The sequence below is a fragment of the Sprattus sprattus genome, assembly GCF_963457725.1.
Source record: "Sprattus sprattus genome assembly, chromosome: 1".
Taxonomy (NCBI): Eukaryota; Metazoa; Chordata; class Actinopteri; order Clupeiformes; family Clupeidae; genus Sprattus; species Sprattus sprattus.
Window position 1 is genome coordinate 56343962 of NC_137920.1, and position 22659 is coordinate 56366620.

At 43.2% G+C, this 22659-nt stretch overlaps 1 protein-coding gene across 1 annotated transcript in view; it reads right to left on the reverse strand.

Moving 5' to 3' along the window:
• Positions 1-211: 211 nt before the first annotated feature.
• Positions 212-22659, reverse strand: part of smg6 (SMG6 nonsense mediated mRNA decay factor) — a gene marked incomplete at its 5' end in the record, with an annotated part of 34077 nt that continues 11629 nt past the window's right edge. The window contains 15 exon segments of the mRNA XM_080848480.1: positions 212-2413; positions 2825-2906; positions 3086-3312; positions 3750-3894; positions 4068-4235; positions 5621-5779; positions 6309-6540; positions 7364-7544; positions 16396-16509; positions 16670-16815; positions 17332-17393; positions 18429-18695; positions 19745-19855; positions 20373-20451; positions 22388-22494. Coding sequence (XP_080704606.1) covers positions 2283-2413; positions 2825-2906; positions 3086-3312; positions 3750-3894; positions 4068-4235; positions 5621-5779; positions 6309-6540; positions 7364-7544; positions 16396-16509; positions 16670-16815; positions 17332-17393; positions 18429-18695; positions 19745-19855; positions 20373-20451; positions 22388-22494 — 2211 coding nt within the window. The 3' untranslated portion in view covers positions 212-2282.

The window sequence follows — 22659 nt, forward strand, 5'->3', positions numbered from 1 at the left end:
AAGAGTCATCCCAACTCTTCTTTGATCTGAAATACTGACTTGATCAAGTTAAGTCACGGAATGCCAGCATCCCAATCTTCCTGTGTCGTACACGTATGGCTGTACCTTTGTGTGGAACTGTACAGTCTATAAAATCTAAAGCAAGAAAGTGATATTAGCTGAAAGCATGATGGCGATGTGTGATGCACAAACATAGGTCGCACCTCTCCTGTACATTTAAGGTTTATTATGTCAGAAGAAAACCAAAATTTTCAATCACATTTTTTTGTTTTGTTCAGTAATTTTTTCAGAAATGTCCACAGATTCCTTTTTTAGACAGAACTGTATTTACACAAACCAGGCTCAACAGCATTAGATAAAGCACAGCACTATGTAGGTATATTGATTATTGATTTCTGATGAGACATGACCGTCGGTCCTAAGGGTGTTCCAAAACTGTCTCCATGTTTCATCTGAGCTTTAGACTGAAAGTCTAAAAGACCAAACTCAAGTCACCTTCCGATTGAGTATGTACACAAGTTCTCAAAGTAATCAACTCTTAAGTTCCTGCAAAGCTGTCATGTTGTCATGCTGTACGGTGTTATAAACCTTGCCTTTAAGTTAGTTTTTAAACTAGTTTTTAAATGACAAATGTACAGGACACCATATAATATTTAAAAATCAGAGTGCATCAACTTGTAAAGTTAACAGTGTGGTATGAACAGTTCACGTGAACGGTCAAGATGTACAATGTCTGAAAATGGATGTACAAATGAGTGACAATTTGAGAATCTTAACCTGCTTTAAAACTAAATGAAAGCCTAAACGAAAATGTTTCTGTCAAAGAAAACTAAAAACTAAAGAAAAAAAGTTATTTTTTTTTTGTTCTTTTTAAACCAGTGCCACAAAACCACCACAAAGCTTAAACCTCCACCTAGAACAAACGATCACTACGTGCAGAAAAGGAAGAAAAAGAACAGAATCAATCAACAGCAAAGCCTCAGTGGGGGGCAGAAACACACCCAAAACAAACAAAACAAATAAACGTTTTATGTTTGCTATGTCACTTAAACAGGGATAGAGGACAACATCTAACCACAACAGAGTTCATCTGTCTATGCCTAAATACACGTGCAGAAAAAAGAATTTGAATTAATAGAACAAAACGGAAACGAACAGTAGAGCCAAGCTGGCTCTGTGATAACTGCCCGAGGAGGGGGGTGGGTGTTGGCCAAGGCCGCACACCCCCCAGTCACTTCTCCCTCGCCATAGCTCTGGAGCTAGGCAGGTCCGGTCCTGGTGAGGAGGGACTGTTAGGAGGGTTGTCCTGTGGTCTATGGTAAGCCCAAGGTTGCAGTCTGAGATGCAGAGCAGAGCTGCTCTCATAGCTCCCTCTAGTGGAGTCCTCCGGTACACCCACACACCTGCATAACCTAGCTTATCTGAGCAGAGAGGGCTAACCAAAACACGCACGCACGCACGCACGCACGCACGCACGCACAACACACACACGCACGCACACACTCGCACACACTCGAACACAGTTTAACCTATAAAAAGACATGTACACACACACCACATAAACCTTCCGCGCAGGCATGCTCACACAGAAACTCAACTCAACCAACAAAACTATGTGAACACACAGACACACAAACACAAAAAATGTAAAGTCGTCACAGAATCACGCACACAAACACACCAGAGACAGGTCCGGGTAATCACAAACGTTGGAAAAAAAGCACACACACAAAATCTCAAGTACACACACACACACACACACACACATTATCATGCGTACACACACACAAACATTCACACACACACACAGCTGGTCTTCCCTATGATCTCTCTTAAACAGCTAAACAGTTCCTCTTACAGGCCGCTAGATGCTTAGACCCCACTACACAGCCTCATCAGCAAACTTATCTCTCTCTCTCTCTCTCTCTCTCTCCCTTCGTCATTCTTTCATTTCCTCCATCCCTCTCTCTCTCTCCCTCTCTCTCTACAGACACAGCAGGGAAAGAGAAGAACTGCTAACTCGCCTCACTTTTCCTTTTTTAATAAATTCATCTCCCATTCAAAGCTTTTTTTTTTCCTTTGAGGTTCAGTCTCCTGAACAACATTTCCAAAAAAAAAAAAAACATGAAGCATTCTCCCTCTCCTTCTCTTCCCATCTCTCTCTCTCTTTCACGCTGATCTGTGAGGTTTGTCATCTGTCGCTCTCTCCACTCCGGAGGGGTGGATGTCGAGTCGAGTCAAGTCGAGTCGAGTGCTTTCTCCCGTTGTACGGACTGCGGTCTTCAGCCCACTTTGGCCCAGCGCAGGAACGCCGGGATTTCACGGACCGGAACATTCCGCGTAAGCGCCTTGACGCGCAGGTTCCTGTCGTCTGTCAGGAGAACCACCTCCCTGCGAAGCCGCACCTTCCCATCTGATAGAGACAAAGAGAGAGAGAGAGAGAGACAGAGGGATGGAGAGAGAAAGAAAGAGACAAAGAGGGAGGGAGAGACAAAATGGATGGAGAGAGAGAGAGAGAGAGCGCGAGAGACAAAAAGGGAGGGAGAGACAGAGGGATCAGAGAGAGAGAGAGAGAGAGAGAAAGAGGGAGGGAGAGAGCAATGAAGAAAGTTTAAACAAGTGCAATGGCTTGGTTGCTAACTGAATTAGGTTCTATAGAGCCTCAACAAGTGATGGAGAGACCTGCCAATTACTTACACAATAACAAACGAACATAGATCACTCGATCCACGTGTAAAACAGGGCAGATCATAGACGCTAATGGGCAAGTGTGTGCAAGTTCACGGTGAGGTTTTGGTGAAAGTGTGACGGGTGAAAGAGGTACCTTTCTGGGCAGGAACCAGGTCCTTGGGCTTGTCCTTGCAGTAGTGCAGACAGCAGGACAGGATGACGTCATCATTGGTCCCCTGAACAGAGAGGGTCAGAGAAGCAGATTTCAAACAAATGTCTCTCTCGCTCGCTCTCTCACACACACACACACACACACACACACACAAACACACACACCAGACACACACACACACCAGACACACACACACACCAGACACACACACACACACACACACACACACACACACACACACACCTTCTGTCCAGAGATGTCCTCGCTGCGGAAGGCGATGGAGTCGAGCTGGCTGCCGCGGCTGGTGAGGGCCTGCAGGCAGGGCTCCCTGGCCTCAAAGCTCTTCTCCAGGAACGCCACCGCCTCCCTGGCCTGCTCCTGCACGTGGCGCGCGTGGGCACCGCCATCACGGGCACCGCCATCACGGGCATCCTGCTGGCCCTTAGCCAAACCATCCAGCTCAGTGATCACTGAGAGAGAGAGAGAGAGAATATGAGAGAGAGAGAGAGAGAGAGAGAGAGAGAGAGAGAGAGAGAGAGAGAGAGAGAGAGAGAGAGAGAGAGAGAGAGAGAAAGGAGGTGTGAGAATGACTTTTGTTGTATTACTCCTAAGACCGAAAACAAAAAATACTTAAAAAAGCAAAACATAAATGACATCTCTGTTGTCAAACAGCTGCTGGTGCAACGGAGAAAAACAGAGAGAGGGAAATGTGACAGGTACTGGAACAGGGAGTTGAAAAGAGGATGTGGGAAAGACACAGAAATTAAGGGTGGGGCTGAGACAGAGAGAATGAAAAGAGAGAGAGAGTGTGTGATGGAGATAAGAGATGGACACCAGAGGAAGAGGGCATGGGTGAGACAGGGGTCGAAGGCAGGTGAGAGTTTTTAAGCCATGCCATCCGTCTCACCTATGAGGGGCACCACCACCACGTAAAGGCCACAGGCCACCAGGCTCCTCAGGCCCACCAGGTGGTCAATGAAGCCGTTGGTGTCAGGGACCAGGTACACCGGCTGGATCCGCAGCTCCAGGCGACGACACGTCTGCAGCACCTCCTGAGACACACGACCACACACACACACACAACCAACCACACACACACACACTTTAATTAGCCCCTTGACTATCCCCTCTTGAGAAAGTGTGCTACACATTATTTTGTGAGAGTGCACGGTTTAGGCATCTGTGGGAGTGTATGTGTGTGTGTGTGTGTGTGTGTGTGTGTCACCTGTATCTTGTCCCTGCGTTTCTGCTGCTGGGCCAGCTCTTGAGTGAGGGCGTGGCGTCTGGCCCTCAGCTCTTTGATGTCATCCCCACTGCCATCCGCTGGCTCCGCCTCCAACCCCAAGTCCGCCTCGGACCCAGACGACTCCGCCTCCACTATGACATCATCACTCTGAAACAGGAAGCCCAAGGAGTATGAGAATATCCCAAATAAATGAATAATTCATACATACATACATACATACATAAATAAATACATAAATAAACAAACAAATAAATAAATAAATAAATAAATAAATAAATAAATAAATAAATAAATAAACACACATAAACAAACACACATACAATGAAAAGAGTGACATTTTAAGTGAGGTCCAATGCAAGGCTAGCCTGAATACCAGCCTGAATACCAGCCCGAACCCCGTCCACAAAAATTTTGGTCAGGGAGATTCGGTCTGGCTTTGTGCATATTGGGGAGACAATATCAGTTTTCAGCAAAACGATCTGACCAATGAAATTGTCAGAGCGGGCTTTATACGATGATGAACAGATGATCAACCAACGCTTGAGTTGAATTAACCGGTAGATTTGAAGTAGTACCAAGATGGCGGCGTCTCGGCCTGTTAGTGGTAAATATTCTATGTGAATTAAGCTATCTACACAACTTTTTTAATGTTTACATTGACTCGGCTAGTTGTGTATGTGCAACACGAATGTTGCAGAGTATTGTTTGTCTTAACTAAAGCTCTCTAGACCATTATTGTTAGGTTATTGCTAAAGCTTAGACCAAAAATCCATTGTTTCCATGTTTACATTGACTCGGCTAGTTGTGTATGTGCAACACGAATGTTGCAGAGTATTGTTTGTCTTAACTAAAGCTCTCTAGACCATTATTGTTAGGTTATTGCTAAAGCTTAGACCAAAAATCCATTGAAACACATAGTAGCTAGCTAGCCTCACTGCTAATAAGTATAACGGGAGCAAGCATACCTCACAGATATTGACAGTGCATTCATTTTGAAAGAGGAACAGAGAAACGCGATTAAGGCATTTGTCGATTGAAAAGATGTTTTTGCCGTCCTTCTTACGGGATCAGGTAAAAGTTTAATGTATCAGATGGTAATACTACGTTGCTCTGATTAGTTCTAGGTATCCAATTCAGCAAAGAGGGATTTTCTTTCCTGGTTCGTTTAAACACGCCCCATAATCACAGCCCAATGGGTCAGGATCAGACTCATATTCTGACTAGAATTATGAGTATGACATCGTCAGGCTAATGCAAGGCGGCAAGAAGAGGACCTCAGCTGTTTCCCAGTAGCCCTGAAGAATGAGAGGGACTTCACAGCTCAGATGAACGCTTTGATGTGTTTATATATTTATTTGAATTTAAAAACATAGGCTAACTTATCAAAGCCAGGCCCCCCCATTCATTCTCTTCCAGCCGCCCCCGTCTTTTTCTCTACCCTTCTTTCATTTCTCCATCTTTTTCTTTTCGTTTCTCCCTCTCCATCTCTCTCCTTTCGTTTCTCGCTCTCCATCTCTCCTCTCCTTTCTCACCTGGCTTTCCTTGTGCTGCTCCTCACTCGTTGACGCGGGGGCCTTCACCATGGAAACGTACTTCCCTCCTTTGAAGGCCAGTAAAGGCTCTTCCTGTCCACACAAGGCCTCCAGGAAGTACTTCAGCTGGGTGATGCGCTTGCAGTCCGCAGCATTAGCCTAGATCAACACACACAAAGTTATTTATCTGTCACATGGAGAGCGTGTGTGTGTGTGTGTGTGTGTGTGTCTGATGTTGTCAGGGGTACGCTGTGCCCATAGGCTAGGTCCCATGATGTTTTTAGTCAAGTGCTCAATCAGACCCTCTGCCGCTGCCTCATGACGCACTGGGCCTCCTTAAGCAGCGACAGCAGGGGGGAGAGAGGGGGGGCATTCAGGCTCAAGTGTCCTGACCATGGGAGGCTGTTCGTGTGTGTAACTTCATGTCTGTTTTCATTATCTGTGTATGTGTGTGAATGATAAAATGTGTGTGTGAATGATAAAATGTGTGTGTGTTTCACTTTTGTGTATGTATTTATTTGTAAGAGTATATCGGTCCTTTGTTTGAGTGTGTGTGTGTCTGTGTGTCTGTGTGTCTGTGTGTCTGTGTGTCTGTGTGTCTGTGTGTCTGTGTGTCTGTGTGTCTGTGTGTCTGTGTGTCTGTGTGTCTGTGTGTCTGTGTGTCTGTGTGTGTGTGCGTGCATCCCACCTTGTCAGTGCTGCGGTCCATGTAGCAGGGCTCCTGAGGAGCAGCGAGGAGCGGCACAAAGCCGGCCAGCAGGAGGTCTTCCTGCAGCAGGAGCAGGTTGAGCTCCTCATCCTCCTCCTCCCCCTCCCCCTCCCCCTCCTCCCCATGCTTGTAGAGCGCTGCCTCGTCATGGTAGACACGTGCCAGATCATTACACAACTCAGCCAGCCAGACCCACACACTGGGACTGCTCCTGCGGAGAGAGAGAGAGAAACAGAGGGATGAGTGGGGGGAATAGAGAAAGGAGGAGAGAGGGGAGGAGAGTTGGTGAGATAGAGGGATGGAGTGAGGGAGGAGTAATGGATAGAGGGAAAGGGGGAGAGATAGAGAAAGAAAGATAGGACAGAAAAAGGAGGGGGGAATATTGAGAGAGGGATGGAGTGATAGATAGAGGGATGGAGTGAGGGATGAGGGGGTGCAGAGAAAAAGATAAAAGGGCAGAGAGGGGGCAAGAAACGAAGGATGGAATAGTGAGAGAATGAATGACAGGGAGAGAGATAACGGAGAACGAGTTATGGGAGGGACGAGTGGAAGAAGGAAGAGAGAGAGAAAAAGAGCAGATGATGGAGAGATGAGAGATGATGGAGGAATTGAGCAGCATGAACTAGCAAACTGTAGCAACACCATGAACAGGAAGTGGGCACTCTGCTCACTCCAGGCAAAGGGAACAGGAAGTGGGCACTCTGCTCACTCCAGGCAAAGTTAACAGGTACAGAGCTACTGCTTAAACAGGCAGTCTGCACAGTCAGTCAGGTCCACTGACAGGGCCTTAGCCCCCTCTAGTGGTAAACATTAATGACACAAAACATGACAAATCATTGTGTGCATGTCTATGTGAAAATATGCAGTTACACGTATGTGTGTGTGTGTGTCCAAATGCATGTGCACCATTAATTCTGTGTGTGTACTAACTCCATGCTCCAATGTTCGGGTCTAAGCTCACCTTAATGCTGTCTGTGTGTGTGTGTGTGTGTGTGTGTGTGTGTGTGTGTGTGTGTGTGTGTGTGTTTACTCACTCCATGCTGTTTGGCGGAGGGTTCCAGTGCTCGGGATGGCCCAGCATCCAGTCGGACCAGACCTTGGCGCTGGGCAGGAGCTCTCGGAGGTCAGGGGAGAAGGCAGACACCCTCACCATCTTCTCCACGGCACAGTCAGTGCAGTTAGAGCCCACGTCACAGCCGTCCACACACACAGAGTCTGAGACAGGCAAAGTGACAGACAGCAGAGCCAACGTAAGTGGAAAGACACTTCCAAAATTGCAGTGAGTGAGTGAGTGAGTGAGTGAGTATGTACACTACCGTTCAAAAGTTTGGGGTCACCCAGACAATTTTGTGTTTTCCATGGAGTCGCCTCTTCACTGTAGACATTAACACGTTTTGCGGGTACCATTTAAAGAAGCTGCCAGTTGAGGACCTGTGAGGCGTCTATTTCTCAAACAAGAGACTCTAATATACTTATATTCTTGCTGAGTTGTGCACCGGGCCCTCCCACTTCTCTTTCTACTCTGGTTAGAGCCCGTTTATGCTGTTCTCTGAAGGGAGTGGTACACACCATTTTAGGACATTTTTTAGTTTCTTCGCAATTTCTCACATGGAATAGCCTTCAATTCTAAGAACAACAAAAGACTGGCGAGTTTTACATGAAACACATGTGATGCTCCAGATACTCAACTAGCTCACAGGAAGGCCAGTTTTATAGCTTCTCTCACCAGCAAAACAGTTTTCAGCTGTGCTAACATAATTGCATAAGAGTTTTCAAGGGTTTTCTAATCATCAATTAGTCTTCTAAGGCGATTAGCAAACACAATGTACCATTAGAACACTGTAGTGATAGTTGCTGGAAATGGGCCTCTATACACCTATGTAGATATTTCATTAAAAACCAGACGTTTCAACCTAGAATAGTCATTTACCACATTATCAATGTATAGAGTGTATTTCTGATTAATTTAATGCTATCTTCATTGAAAAATACAGTGCTTTTCTTTGAAAAATAAGGACATTTCTAAGTGACCCCAAACTTTTGAACGGTAGTGTATGTATGTATGTGTGTATGTGTGTATGTGTGTGCGTGTGCATCTATAATATATATATATATATATATATATATATATATATATATATATATATATTAGGGGTGTAAATCTCTCATGACAAAAACGATTTGATTCGTATCTCGATACATTGGCACGATACGATACAAGAAAAGATGCATGTTGATAAAAAACGATTCAGTACGATACGATACGATACGATGCGATGCGATTCAATCCCGTTCAATTATTGAAACACTAAGTCAGACATCCGAACCTGCAAAAAATCATTTCAGGGAGGTATTCCCCCCTAGGCCTACGTATTTCTGTTGAGGTCACTAAAAGTTATAAAAGCATAATATCATTCTATAGGCTTTAGTCCTATGCAATTCTTTGTTAATTATGTTTAAATATGTAGATTACTTTTACTATTTATTATATGCTGCTAATACTATCCTATTTATGTTAACTGCTTTTATTTGTATTCCATTGCAACTTTAAACAAGTCTAAGGAGCTTGTTGTTTTCATGTAGCCCTGGCAACTAGCTGGCATGAATAATATGCACATGAAATGAAACTTGTTGAACTCACCTCAACATGTCCATAAGAGTAATTTAACCCACTAATGCTGAAATCACTGTAACAGATAGTACAATGTGCAAGACGGTCATTGTGATTAACTTTTATAAGACAGGGGTACACCTTTGTATAGTCTGTTGTAAAATGTCTTATATTTTCTTTTGGGGGGGGGCACTGTCCCTGTGACATGGTGCCCCTGTTCCTAGATACACTGAACTGATTAATTCGGTTCGGCAGAAGAGATAAAAGCCTGTCCACACTGAAAATGTATTGGTTGACTTACCGAAACAGGCTTATCAGGATGCTCATGTGGCACACACGCACACTGCCTCACACACACACACGCACAGTCTCTAGGTCCCTCTCCCTCTCTGTCGTGCGCGGACTACACAAATGCTAATGCGGTTTGGAGCACGTCTGTCTCGCCTGCGCGGGCTTGTTCGCTCGCTCTTCCGAGAGATTTTAAGTAATTTGCCGGCGTAATCAATATGTGGGAGACTCCCGGAACTTCCGGGACACTCGGGATGTCTGCACTGGCATTTGCACTGTTCATACAGTGCTTATAGTTATGTTAGGACATCATGATGGCTCGGTCTTGGAATCATGACTATAAATGTTAAACATAATTGTTAATTGTTGAAAATGAATAGCGAAGCTAGCATAGCATTGTTGAGAATCTGACATTCTCTCCAGGTCCTTGCGTTAATACTGAGAATACAGCCTGATTGGTTTATGCTATGCGGGCTTTGGCCAATGACAGGCTGTCATTATTCTGACTGAGATAAAATGCAACAGGCCAGTACGGAAGCGTATTGCTGCCACACTAAAAAAAAAAAAAAGTCTCAGTATCAAGTAATTACATGAAAGTTTCTTGTTTTAACAATATCTTTTTCACGTTTTAACATGATAAATATCATGTTATTACATGAAATGATCACGTTATTTCATGATAATGATATTTTCACGTTATAACATGATAATGATATTTTCACGTTTTTACAAGATATTTATCATGTTATTACTAGGGATGGGTATCGTTTTCTGATGTTTTTTCCGATACCGGTACATAACCGATACTTTTAAAACGATACCGGTGCCTAAACGGTGCCAGAACCGATACTTTTTTTTTTTAAATTAAAAACATTAAAGGCTTATTTATTGCCAAGGCAAATAGTTTTCTTCAAATTTAACAATGTATTAACTGTTTAAGGTATACTATAAATACAAATAAATACAAAACACTTGGCTTCAAACCTTTTAACTCCAAACTATGAACAATATATTAACTTATAACAACTGTTTACAGTATACTTAAATACATATAAATAAATACATAACACACTCTGTACACACACTTCACACTTCAGTAATTCTTTTGCAGAAATATGAGCATGTTTGCCTTCAGAGTAAAACAAAATATGATTTAGTTTGCATTTATTTAAACCCACTGGTTTCGTGAATGTGTACTTCCCCTTTAAGAGTTTAGGTTCAGGGCCTCTTGAGATTAAAAAAAATCTGCTCAGGCACCTAAAGGAAGCACTTGAAATCTGCGTTGCATTGCGGTCCGGGTAGGTATCGGTTGTATGGAACCGGTGCCATATTGGTACCGGTTCTCTGTACCCAACCCTAGTTATTACATGAAATTACCACGTTATTTCATGATAATGACACTAAACGAACGAGAGGCAAGGCTGGTAGCTACTATGGGTGCTTTACACGAGTCAATCAAATTCTATTTTAAGCTGAGTTTGAGACATGGTGAGATTCTCCAGTTATTGAACACGGTGGGTGACAGCGTTATAAGTATGCGCACACTGGGATTGTACCGACGGAGGAACGAATCCGACCCTCTTGAGTTGGCCTCATTCCTTATCGATCAACTGGAGGGGCACGGAAGGCTCCATGGCCACTGCCACTCTCTCCAAGTTCAACACTAAGCTGCCCGACCTTTGATTGACTCGTGCAAAGGACCCAAAGTAGCTTCCAGCCTATTGCCTCTCGTTTCGTTTAGTGTCATTATCATGAAATAGCGTGATCATTTCATGTAATAACATGATAAATATCTTGTAAAAACCTTTTCATGTTATAACGTGAAAATATCATTATCATGAAATAACGTGATCATTTCATGTAATAACATGATATCATGTTAAAACGTGAAAAAGATATTGTTAAAACAAGAAACTTTCACGTAATTACTTGATACTGAGACCTTTTTTTTTTTTTTAGTGTGGCAGCAATACGCTTAAGTAGACCAGCGAGTGTTTTGTGTTTAAAAAAAAAAAAACTGAGGGACAAGCGCTTGTGAACCGTTTCATAACTTTTAAATCGGGCAAAGACCGGTTCATGATATTTTAAAACTGATACGGGACTTCACGCATCGATGTAGTCGTATCTTATGCGCTAAAAACGGATATCGATACGTATCGGTTATTTTTTACACCCCTAATATATATTTATATATATACAGCCGCGGAAAAAATTAAGAGACCACTTCAAAATTATCAGTTTCTCTGGTTTTACTATTTATTGGTATGTGTTAAAGTAAAATGTACATTTTTGTTTTATTCTATAACCTACTGGCAACATTCCTACCAAATTTCAAATAAAAATATTGTCATTTAGATCATTTATTTGCAGAAAAATGACAATTGGTCAAAATAGCAAAAAAGATGCAGTGTCTTCAGATCTCGAATAATGCAAAGAAAACAAGCTCATATTCATTTTTAAACTACACAATACTAATGCTTTAACTTAGGAAGAGTTCAGAAATCAATATTTGGTGGAATAACCTCGATTTAAAATCACAACTTTCATGTGTCTTGGCATGCTCTCCACCAGTCTTTCACATTGCCGTTGGGTGACTTTATGCTACTCCTGGCGCAAGAATTCAAGCAGCTCGGCTTCTTTTCATGGCTTGTGACCATCCATCTTCCTCTTGATCACATTTCAGAGGTTTTTTTATGGGATTCAGGTCTCGAAATTGGGCTGGCCATGACAGGGTCCTGATCTGGTGATACTCCATCCACACCTTTACTGGCCTGGCTGTGTGGCATGGAGCATTGCCCTGCTGGAAAAAACACTTCTCAGAGTTGGGGAACATTGTCAGAGCAAAAGGAAGCAAGTTTTTCTTCCGGGACAACGTTGTACTCTGCCTGGCTGAGGTTTGTAAAAGACCATAAGGATTGAACCAAAGCGGACTGGAGGGTCTCCTAGTTCGTCTTCTCTGATGAGTCCAATTTCACAGTAGGTGCAAGACTCTGTGGCTTGTAGGCCTCTCCAGGTCTCCGTCTAACCATCAGACGACCATGTGTTGGGCAAAGCTGAAAATTGGACTCATCAGAGAAGACGAACTAGGAGACCCTCCAGTCCGCTTTGGTTCAATCCTTATGGTCTTTTACAAACCTCAGCCAGGCAAAGTACAACGTTGTCCCGGAAGAAAAACTTGCTTCCTTTTGCTCTGACAATGTTCCCCAACTCTGAGAAGTGTTTTTTCCAGCAGGGCAATGCTCCATGCCACACAGCCAGGCCAGTAAAGGTGTGGATGGAGTATCACCAGATCAGGGCCCTGTCATGGCCAGCCCAATTTCGAGACCTGAATCCCATAAAAAAACCTCTGAAATGTGATCAAGAGGAAGATGGATGGTCACAAGCCATGAAAAGAAGCCGAGCTGCTTGAATTCTTGCGCCAGGAGTAGCATAAAGTCACCCAACGGCAATGTGAAAGACTGGTGGAGAGCATGCCAAGACACATAAAAGTTGTGATTTTAAATCAAGGTTATTCCACCAAATATTGATTTCTGAACTCTTCCTAAGTTAAAGCATTAGTATTGTGTAGTTTAAAAATGAATATGAGCTTGTTTTCTTTGCATTATTCGAGATCTGAAGACACTGCATCTTTTTTGCTATTTTGACCAATTGTCATTTTTCTGCAAATAAATTATCTAAATGACAATATTTTTATTTGAAATTTGGTAGGAATGTTGCCAGTAGGTTATAGAATAAAACAAAAATGTACATTTTACTTTAACACATACCAATAAATAGCAAAACCAGAGAAACTGATAATTTTGAAGTGGTCTCTTAATTTTTTCCGCGGCTGTATATATATATCAGTGGCGGCTGGTGGCTTTTAAAGTGAGGGAGGAAGGACTGGTTGCCATTGGCCAGCTTATTCCGTTGGTGGCATCAGTATGTGAGATACAAGTTGTTTCAGGGTGTTTTTGTGGACTACTGTACTACAAAATAGCAGGCAGGGATACAATTGATACAAAGCCACCAGTGTGGCACCATTGTACTTAAAAAGCTGGTGGGCAGCATGTCTTTGGACTAGACAAGGCCAGAAGGAAAGGATGCAAAGCCAATTAGTCAAATCAGACCTACTCTTGATTTGAAAAACTACGTTCTAAATTTTGGGCCTACCATTTGGCCTATTTTCCCCCTCAATTACTAAAGCTATTGGTGATTATTTGACTTATTTATTTTCAGCTTCAATTGTTTTAAGAAAAATTAAGACACAAGACCAAAAGTGATGCCATTAAAAATGCTCTGAATCATTAACTAACATCCTTTCCACAAAATTAAACAACAAGTTACAAAGGCAACAAGTAAGAGAACATTATTTCAGAACTATAGACCCTTTTATGACCTACGTCATAAACGTTAAGCGCACACATTCTGGAGGCAAAAAAGCGGCAACTTTAACCATAGTTAGTGACAGTGCAAGAGGATTTTGGAGAGATAAAGCTAAGGATTTCTTCGTCTCGGTTTCTTCGCTAAAAAAATGCCATCTTGTTGTGTTGTGGGATGCCAAAACAGGTCAACTAAAAAGAAAAAGGTCTCAATTTCTACCGCATTCCTTCGGGGAAAAGACTGTTTAATGCAAACAGGCGTAGATTGTGGCTTCAAGCTATAAAACGAGTGGACTGGACTGAAGACATCATTAAAAATGCACGCATATGTGGGTCACATTTGATATCCGGCAAGTGAATTTTGTTTATGTTAGCTGACTTGAAATTGTGTTAGTTAAATCTGAGATAACTTAGTTGGCCAAAACAGCTCCCTAGAAAGCTAATGTTATCCATATCTAACTTATATTAGCCTTGCAATTTTAGGTTAACTTAACGTTAACGATATCTAACCATTAACGTTAGCTAACCGTTAATGTTAGCAAGTTCATAGTACATTCATCTATTCATTTCATACAATGATACAATGCATACAATGATCGCAATGTAGAAAAGTTTACTGAAATACTGAAGATCACCTACTGATTGTGCTTATGAAACTTAGATTGGGTCTCACTAACACTGACATAGCATTTAGGTTTAAAGTATCGAACAGCACAATATCATGCATTTTGAGAACCTGGTTACCTATGGCTAAAGTGTTGAAACCACTTATAAAGTGGCCAAGACAGACTGCTGTTTTAAAGAACATGCCCAAAAGTGGCTTCTCACCCCTCATTCGCTAACATTACAGTTGTGTCTCCTGGTTGCAATTGTTAGGTAGTTCCTACACGTAAACCTTGACGATGAAACGTTTATGATAAGGTCGACTTACTCTGCCATGCATGTGCAATTTAACGTGAAGCGGTAGCGTTGGTGGGTTTGTTGATAAAAACACATGGTTTATACATTATTGTCTTTGTTCCTTGTCATTGGCTTGGTAGCACCTTAGATTTTAGGACGCAGAAATCATCATTGAGGTCGCAGTACTTAATATCCTGGAGTGGACATGCCCGCAGACAACGTTATAGGCATCGAGTGACTTGAATGATCGTAATGTATCTTTTGAGTAAACACTGGGTTTTTCTATTAAGTATGTATAAATATCTGTCCATTTTGATGGGTCAACTATCCAATCCGTGATCGAATATGGATCGGGAAGTTGGATTCCATAACTTAATGTCAATTTATTAACGTAACTTCCCAGATCATTAGGATAAAGCGAACGCAGGTATGAACTTAAGCCATTTCTTTTGCCCCCAGAATGCGTGCGCAACCTAGAACGCTGAGCATTGTTTACCAACGGCGAAAGGGTCTATTAACATGGGCTGTTAGCCTAACATTGTTTGTGCCAAATGCGGATGTTAATGGATGTTTCAGGATGTTGGTCAATGTGTAGGCTAATTAGAATAGATACGAAACACATCGCGTTCTGAAACATTCATTAACAATTTCCATTCAGAATGTCAGCTGAACGTGAACAGTCAGACTAACAATAGGCGTATGAACGATTTAAAAACAAAACAGTACAGTCGATAGTTTTTTTTATGGTACCAGTGAGCTATAAGTATTTCGCATACCAGTTGGCATACGGCAGCGGTTTTACCATTGGGTTTATTGACTTGGATTTTTGGAACAGGTTTCCCTGTTGTTTTGATACTAACCTCAGTGTTTCCCCTACAATGATATTAGGGTGGCGTCCCGCCCCCCCAACGGCCCCGCCCGCCCCCCCTGGAAGGTCAAGTAAAAAAAAAAAATATATATATATATATATATATATATATATATTTTTTTAAATATAGCGCCAGATCACAAAATAAGTAATTTAAGGTTACCTTTACCATAAAACATGTAAAATTATATTTATTGACTGCTGTCATTCAAAGAAACACATGAACATCATAATTCATTTAAGTGTTTGTGTCCGCCGCGCCCCCCCTCCAAGCTGTAAACCTAGGGGAAACACTGCTAACCTTCTCTCTGTAGCTCAATTAATGAAACGGTTTGTTCAATAAAACATGAACAATATCTTCGTTTTCCATTGCACATCCTCTTTATTTGCCATCTTTCTACAACAATCTTTAAGGGTGACGTGTTATCGATAGCCTTCTGCAGAATGGTATTAATGTCTAATCCCCTCCCTCCAACGCCAAATCCGTTGTTTATTGGTTAAGCGATGTTGGCGCAGACTCAGACGCTAGGGAGGTCTTTCCTCCCCTGGGCAAGTGAATGAGCCCCACGAACCGCCAGTATCAGAGACAGATTACATTGATCTCAATGGGAGCCAAAGGGAGGACGTCCTCCGTGCAGTAATTTCTTGTTACGATAGGGGGTGCTAATGTTCCTTTAACTCAGGGAAACAAATTATAATATGCATAGTATTAAATACTGATATCAAACTGCATTTTTAAAGGAGTTTAGTCAGTTCAATTACAAAAATACATTTCTCAAAAAGTTTGGGGAGGTTCTTCCTCCGTTTCCTCAATGGAAGAACCTCCTCTGATATATATATATATATAGTTAGCTTATTAAACATTACCCTTAACAGCAAATGTGTGTGTGTGTGTGTGTGTGTGTGTGTGTGTGTGTGTGTGTGTGTGTGTGTGTGTGTGTGTGTGTGTGTGTGTGTGTATGTGTGTGTATGTCTGTATATATATGAATGATACATACATGTATCTGTGTGTGTGTGTGTGTGTGTGTTCTTCCTCACCTGTAGGTACCTCTCTAACCAGCTGTGAGCAGCGCTGCACCAGCAGCCCGAACATGGCCAACCCCAGAGCTGTGGCCTGCTCCTGATGTATGGACCGAACATCCCCATCTCCATCTAAACACACGCACGCACACGGATTAAAGATATAAACTCATGCTACTTCTGCTCTGTTCATTGTGGATAGAACATGTTGATTGTAATGATTATTTATAGGCATACACATGTCTCTGCGCGTGTGTGTGTGTGTGTGTGTGTATGTGTGTGTATGTGTTACCTCTGCTCTGTGCATAGTGGATAGTGAACATGTTGATGGTGATGATCTGGAGTAGGCGTGTGCTTCCAAGAGGGGAGGGGCTATGTTGCAGGAGGACCCGGAACTCCTGAAGAACCCGAGCCGCTACAGCAGGAAATGTCTCCATGCTTACACACACACACACACACAATAAATACTAAGACAGTGAATTCATAACTTTAATATAAACTATATATATTTAGAAAAAAATATTTGATTAGTTTTATAACATTTCATTTGTATTTAAATCTTTAATATTATTTGTTATAGCCCAGTTAAATGGTAACTATAGCAACCATTGTAAACAACAACGCTCTGATACTACAGTGAATGTACAGTCAGACGAGCTTACGAGTGAACAAAATAAATGTGGTGTAAACGCCAAGTTATCTGGAGAACAACAAGCTGGCAAACTAGCGGGATTAGAATCAGAAGTGGCTAAGAAGTTGAAGGATTCAGGCTTAGCAACAATGGAATCATTTGCAAGCACACAAATGATCTAACATTATCCTTGTCCGTGACTAAAGGAGTCCTTGAGGAAACCTGTCAGAGGAAACAGTGCTTCCAGCCCGTCCAATATGTTCATATAATGGGACCACCCTACATCCCATACTGTAGTGTTACTGTAACATTCCGTGTCTTACCCGACTTTAGTGAAGAGCTTCCCATGAGCGTGCAGGAAACTGAGGATAAACCTCTTCTGAAGCTGAGGAGGAAAAAAAACATCAGGTACAGGAGACACATCTTACAATCTCACAATGTCGACGCACACACACACACACGCACACACGTACACACAGGCACACGTACACACGCACGCACACACACGAGCGCAGGCACACGCACTCACGCGCGCACACACACACGCACGCACACACACACACAGTGCACACACACACAGTGCACACACACGTGCACACATACAGGGACATGTGACGAGGGCCAGGAAGGATGAGAACTTTCTAATCGGAATGTGTTTGCACTGACGTGGGCGAATATCCACGGTAACAGGATGACAGCTGCTTGGCTGGTGATTCACCCAACTACCACATCCAACTACCTCATTAAGAGTGTGTGTACATCTGTGTGTGTGTGTGTGTGTGTGTGTGTGTGTGTGTGTGTGTGTGTGTGTGTGTGTGTGTGTGTGTGTGTGTACACACACACGTATACAACTGTGTGACTAAGACATGGATGCAATAAACCCTTGGTTGCAATAAAGCCCATTCTGTAAGTGCCATTATCTGAACTATACAATCCCAAACACAAGACTACTGAAGGACTACAGGCCCCATATGGACACGCACACGCACACACACACACACACACACACACACACACACACACACACACACACACCCTTAGAAAGAACATAGCACAAACCCTCTGGTATCGTACATAATACAACATGAAGCAGGACACAACTGACAGGAAGATGAGACGGACAGTGAAGTGGCACCATGACGACACAATGAGCTTTAAAAGACATTCAAGAGGCTGTGCACGTACTTGTGTGTGTGTGTGTGTGTGTGTATTTGTCAGAGAGTGTGTGTGCTGTGTTTGCACAACAAGTGTGTGTGTGCGCTGCATGTTAGTGTCTGTTTTTCACGTGCAGAGACAGCAGATACAAAAAACACTAGATTTGACTCAAAGTTTTGACTCTTTTACAGTGTGTCTAGTTCGATGTGTGTGTGTGTGTGTGTGCTTGTGTGTGCTGCGAGCATTCGTTCAAATCACTACTCACATCTCTGGAGCCAAGTGTTCCCAGCTCTCCGTCTAGATCGGAATCTTTTCCGGACTCGCTCTCGGCCCAGGAACCTCTGGGCTGCCGGCTCGGTCGGATCCATATCTCCTCCCTTGTGGCATCCATGCTGCCTCTCCCTCCTCCTCCTGCTCCTCCTGCTCCTCCTGCTCCTCCTGCACCCCCACCCCCCGTCCCTCCACCTCGCCCCCGCACCCCACGAGAAGCCCCCTCAGACTCCTGCTGCTTGCGCCGCTCCACATCATCCGCCTGCAGGCCAGAGAAGCAGACAGAGAAGTCTCCACTTTTAAAACCAAGTTCTCAGTCTGCTGGAAAGAACATACACCTCACCACTCATTCCTTTTTTCAAAAGAGAATTCAAAATGGACATCATTTCTTTCTTTTCTTACCAGACTATAACATAGCTTTTTTACCACAGACACGGCGTGTCAGGCAGGGGTCAGAGGCTGGATGCACTCTGGGGTTTGCTGCCGCCCTAAGAAACGGACTAAATAAGAGCTTCAAGTCCCTGTCTGTCCGTTCCATTACAAACGAAGAACCCAGCTTTGAGTGTGAGTGTGTGTGTGTGTGTGTGTGTGTGTGTGAGTGAGTGAGTGAGTGAGTGAGTGAGTGAGTGAGTGAGTGAGTGAGTGAGTGAGTGAGTGAGTGAGTGAGTGAGTGAGTGAGTGAGTGCACATGTTGAGTGTGAATGTGAGCACGTGTGTAGTTTGTGTGTTTGTGCGGTTGTACTGTGTTTGTCTCTTTCTGGAGCAGACACAGGATGATCTGGACGTTTTTTTCATGACACTCATGTTTACCTCTCCTTCAGTTTGGCAAAAAACAACAGGAGGCTTGGGCTGCTGACTCACAGTACACTGATTTCCTCAGTTCCACTCTTACCAGCGCTATCTTTCCCAGAATATCTGTTCCCACGGAAACCGCAGAAGTAGCTTCAGAGTATGCTACGCTCTCCATGGCCTACCCAATGAAGTGCCATGCAGCGTTCCCTGTGGGATCTAACAGTGCAGTAACTTCTGCTTGTGTGGTGGTCTTGATAAGGGTTAGAACAACTAGCATGTGAACGGCCAAGTGAACACTGCACAAGCAGGCGGAGGGATGACTGCAACAGCACTGGTGACTGCAGCTGCCGTCAAGTTTTATCAAGTTGCAGTTTAGAAGGAAAGCGAGCCATCTTAGTATTGGTAATGCTAATGCGATCCACCCCCAACATTTGCCCATACGTCTAAATAGACTGACCGTGTGCTTGGCTTCCTTAAACACACACACACACACACACACGAGGGTCCAAACAGACTGACCTTGCGCTTTGCTTCCTCAAACAGACCCATAAGGCTCTCCTTAGCCGTGAGAATGGGGTTACTAGCAGCAAGGCTCCGCATGTAGTAATACACCGCATCCAGCTTACGCTTCTGATGGAGGGTCACGGGGGGGTTGACACAGAGAGAAAAAGACACAAAGAGAGAAAGAAAGAGACACACAGAGAGTGAGAAATACAGAGAGAGAGAGAGGGAGAGAAGAAAGAAAAAGTCAAGAGGATGTTGAACAGCATCAAGCTGAAAGAGTAAAAACAGCCTGTTCCCAAAAATCGAATTAACTCAAAATGAGGCAACTTAAAGTAGCAATTAGTGTTTTTAAAAATAGTCAAAGTAAGTACCGGTAGTTACCCACAATACATTTAAGAGAAGCACTTTAAGAGGAAATTATATTTACTTCAAAAAGCCAAATGGGTCACACAGCCAATGAAAAAAGTCGGCGGAGCACATTTACACAAACAGAACCACAATAACCTTTTTTGCCAGCAATGCTGGCCGATGCAACCGAACTGCCCAGTAGAATGCCTGGTGGCACATGAGGTAGGTGGCTGCAAACATGCCAGGTGTGAATGTGTGTCTGCGGTCCCTTTCGTGTGATGCGTGTGGTACTCACCGTGTAGACAGCCAGTAGGGCCAGCTGATTATACGGGCGGCCATTTTTGGGGGCTATCTGCTGGGCCTTCAGGTACCAACTGCAGAGCGAAACAAAGACAGGAAGCCGTGAAGGTTAACCACAGTTTGGTCACTTTGTACTGCGGGACAGTTTTGATAGTGTTATTCTCAGGGGACCTCCTACTGACAGGACAGGAAGAGGGGGACAGGGACTAAGATGAGTGATCGGCACACTTTGTGCTGTTTTTGTCATCATCGGCTGTTTTGTCATTATCAGCTGTTTTGTCATTATCGGGGACCTCGGAAGGCAGGTGGCAATGGAAGGGATCTGGCTGGTTATGTTCCAGTGACGGATATTAACAAGGAGGATTTGATTTCCATGTGGGTTGGTGTGTGTGTGTGTGTGTGTGTGTGTGTGTGCGTGTGTGTGTGTGCGTGTGTGTATTAGAGATGCGCGGTTGGCGGTTGTACCCGCGGACTCCGCGGTTAAACCGCGGATCGGGCGGGTGACGTGACAAAAAATTATATTTTAATTAAATTCGGGCGGGTGGCGGTTTACCCAACGAAATTCAAAATATATACACATTGTTAAATGTCGTTACCTACATCCAAGCACATTTTCAAATAATCAAATTTTTATCAGGCAGTAAATTGGCCTTGTTCCGTGTATGCATACAAAGCAAACAAAGGAAGCAAAAAAGTTTAAATTAAGTGTGTCTCGTCTCTGTCGCGTCTCTTTGCAAAAGTTTAAATTAAGTGTGTCTCGTCTCTGTCGTGTCTCTTTGCAACGCCGCAAACCTGCAAGCTATGAGTCAGCTGTCAGTATTGGAAGAAGCCTTAACGTGTCGTAGATGAAACTGCCTGGGTTATTTTGTTTCGTTAGGCTATTAGTTATATTTTAAAACAGCCAGTCATTGTAGCCTACCACTCGTGGAATAAGGAATTTCAAAGAGATGATGGAGTGATTTGACTCAGAAGTGACATTGGGCATTGGCAGCACGAGATGAACAAGTTAAACTTCTAGCTCAGTAACATCACCAGCTAAGAAAGAAGGTAAGAAAAATAGTCGGAAAACTTTGATTTGCAAGGCAAGCAGGCAAGTGTTGGGGTTGTTACAGTATAAAGCCTACAATGCGGTTACATTTCGGAATTAATAGACTCTGCGTTTCCTTCTAAACTAAAAACAGTAGGCTATATTACCATATTAAAATGGTGTACCAAATTGCGTTTTATTACAATGATAAAAAAGTGTAGGCCTACTAGCCTATGGTAAGGTCAGGTTTGCCGATGTGCTTGGCTATTTTAAAGTTTCTCCCTGTGCATCGATCGGAGACAGACGTCACTTCACTGATAATATTCTGGGGATAGGCTACAACATAGCCAATAGGCTTTCATACTAGGGGCTTTATCCTTTAAATATCTTTGCGGCATTGGATCAGTCTCCTTTCAAGAACAGGCAAGAACTTTCTAGCCTCGCGTCACAGCGCCTATACCTAAAAACAACAGGCGGATGGCGGGCGGGTGCGGTTTTGAAAATTGGTCAAAAAAATTGGTGCGGATGGATAGCGGACGGATCATGCGTTTTGTGATGCGGTTGCGGATGAAATAATAGCCCATCCGCGCATCTCTAGTGTGTATGCGTGTGTGTGCGTATGAGTGGGTTGTGTATACATGGGTTTGTATATACGTGGGTTTGTGTATACGTGGGTGTGTGTGTGTGTGCTGTGTAACATACACATAATAAGTTAATAGAGTGAGTGCACATGTCTATTGTAAACTCAATGATAAATAATATGACTGAACTGTGATGAAACACATCAATGCTGGTGAAAATTGACAAAATCTGCATTGTGGGTTAAAAATGGTTCAACATGCCATTTACTGTTTAAAATCATCCTAAACCTTGCAAAGCCGATGCTGACATAGGGAGAACCGCTTGAGACCAATCTACGTCATGATATACAAACATTCAAATGGAGTCAACTCTCAGTGTGTGTGTCTGTAAGAGAGTCTGACCTGCGGGCCTTGCCGTAGTTGGCAGAGTCAGTGGCCTGCTCCCTGTACCTGGCGATGTCACCCTGACAGATCATACACCTCTGACCACTGATCAGGGCATACTTCACCTGAACACACACACACACACGCGGGAGACAAGAGGGAGAGTGGGAGAAAGAGAAAGAGAGACACATGCACACACATTAATAACCACACAAAAAAATGCTTGCTCACATAGATCTCATGGTTGCCACTACATACATGAATGAATGAATAAATAAATAAATTAATTA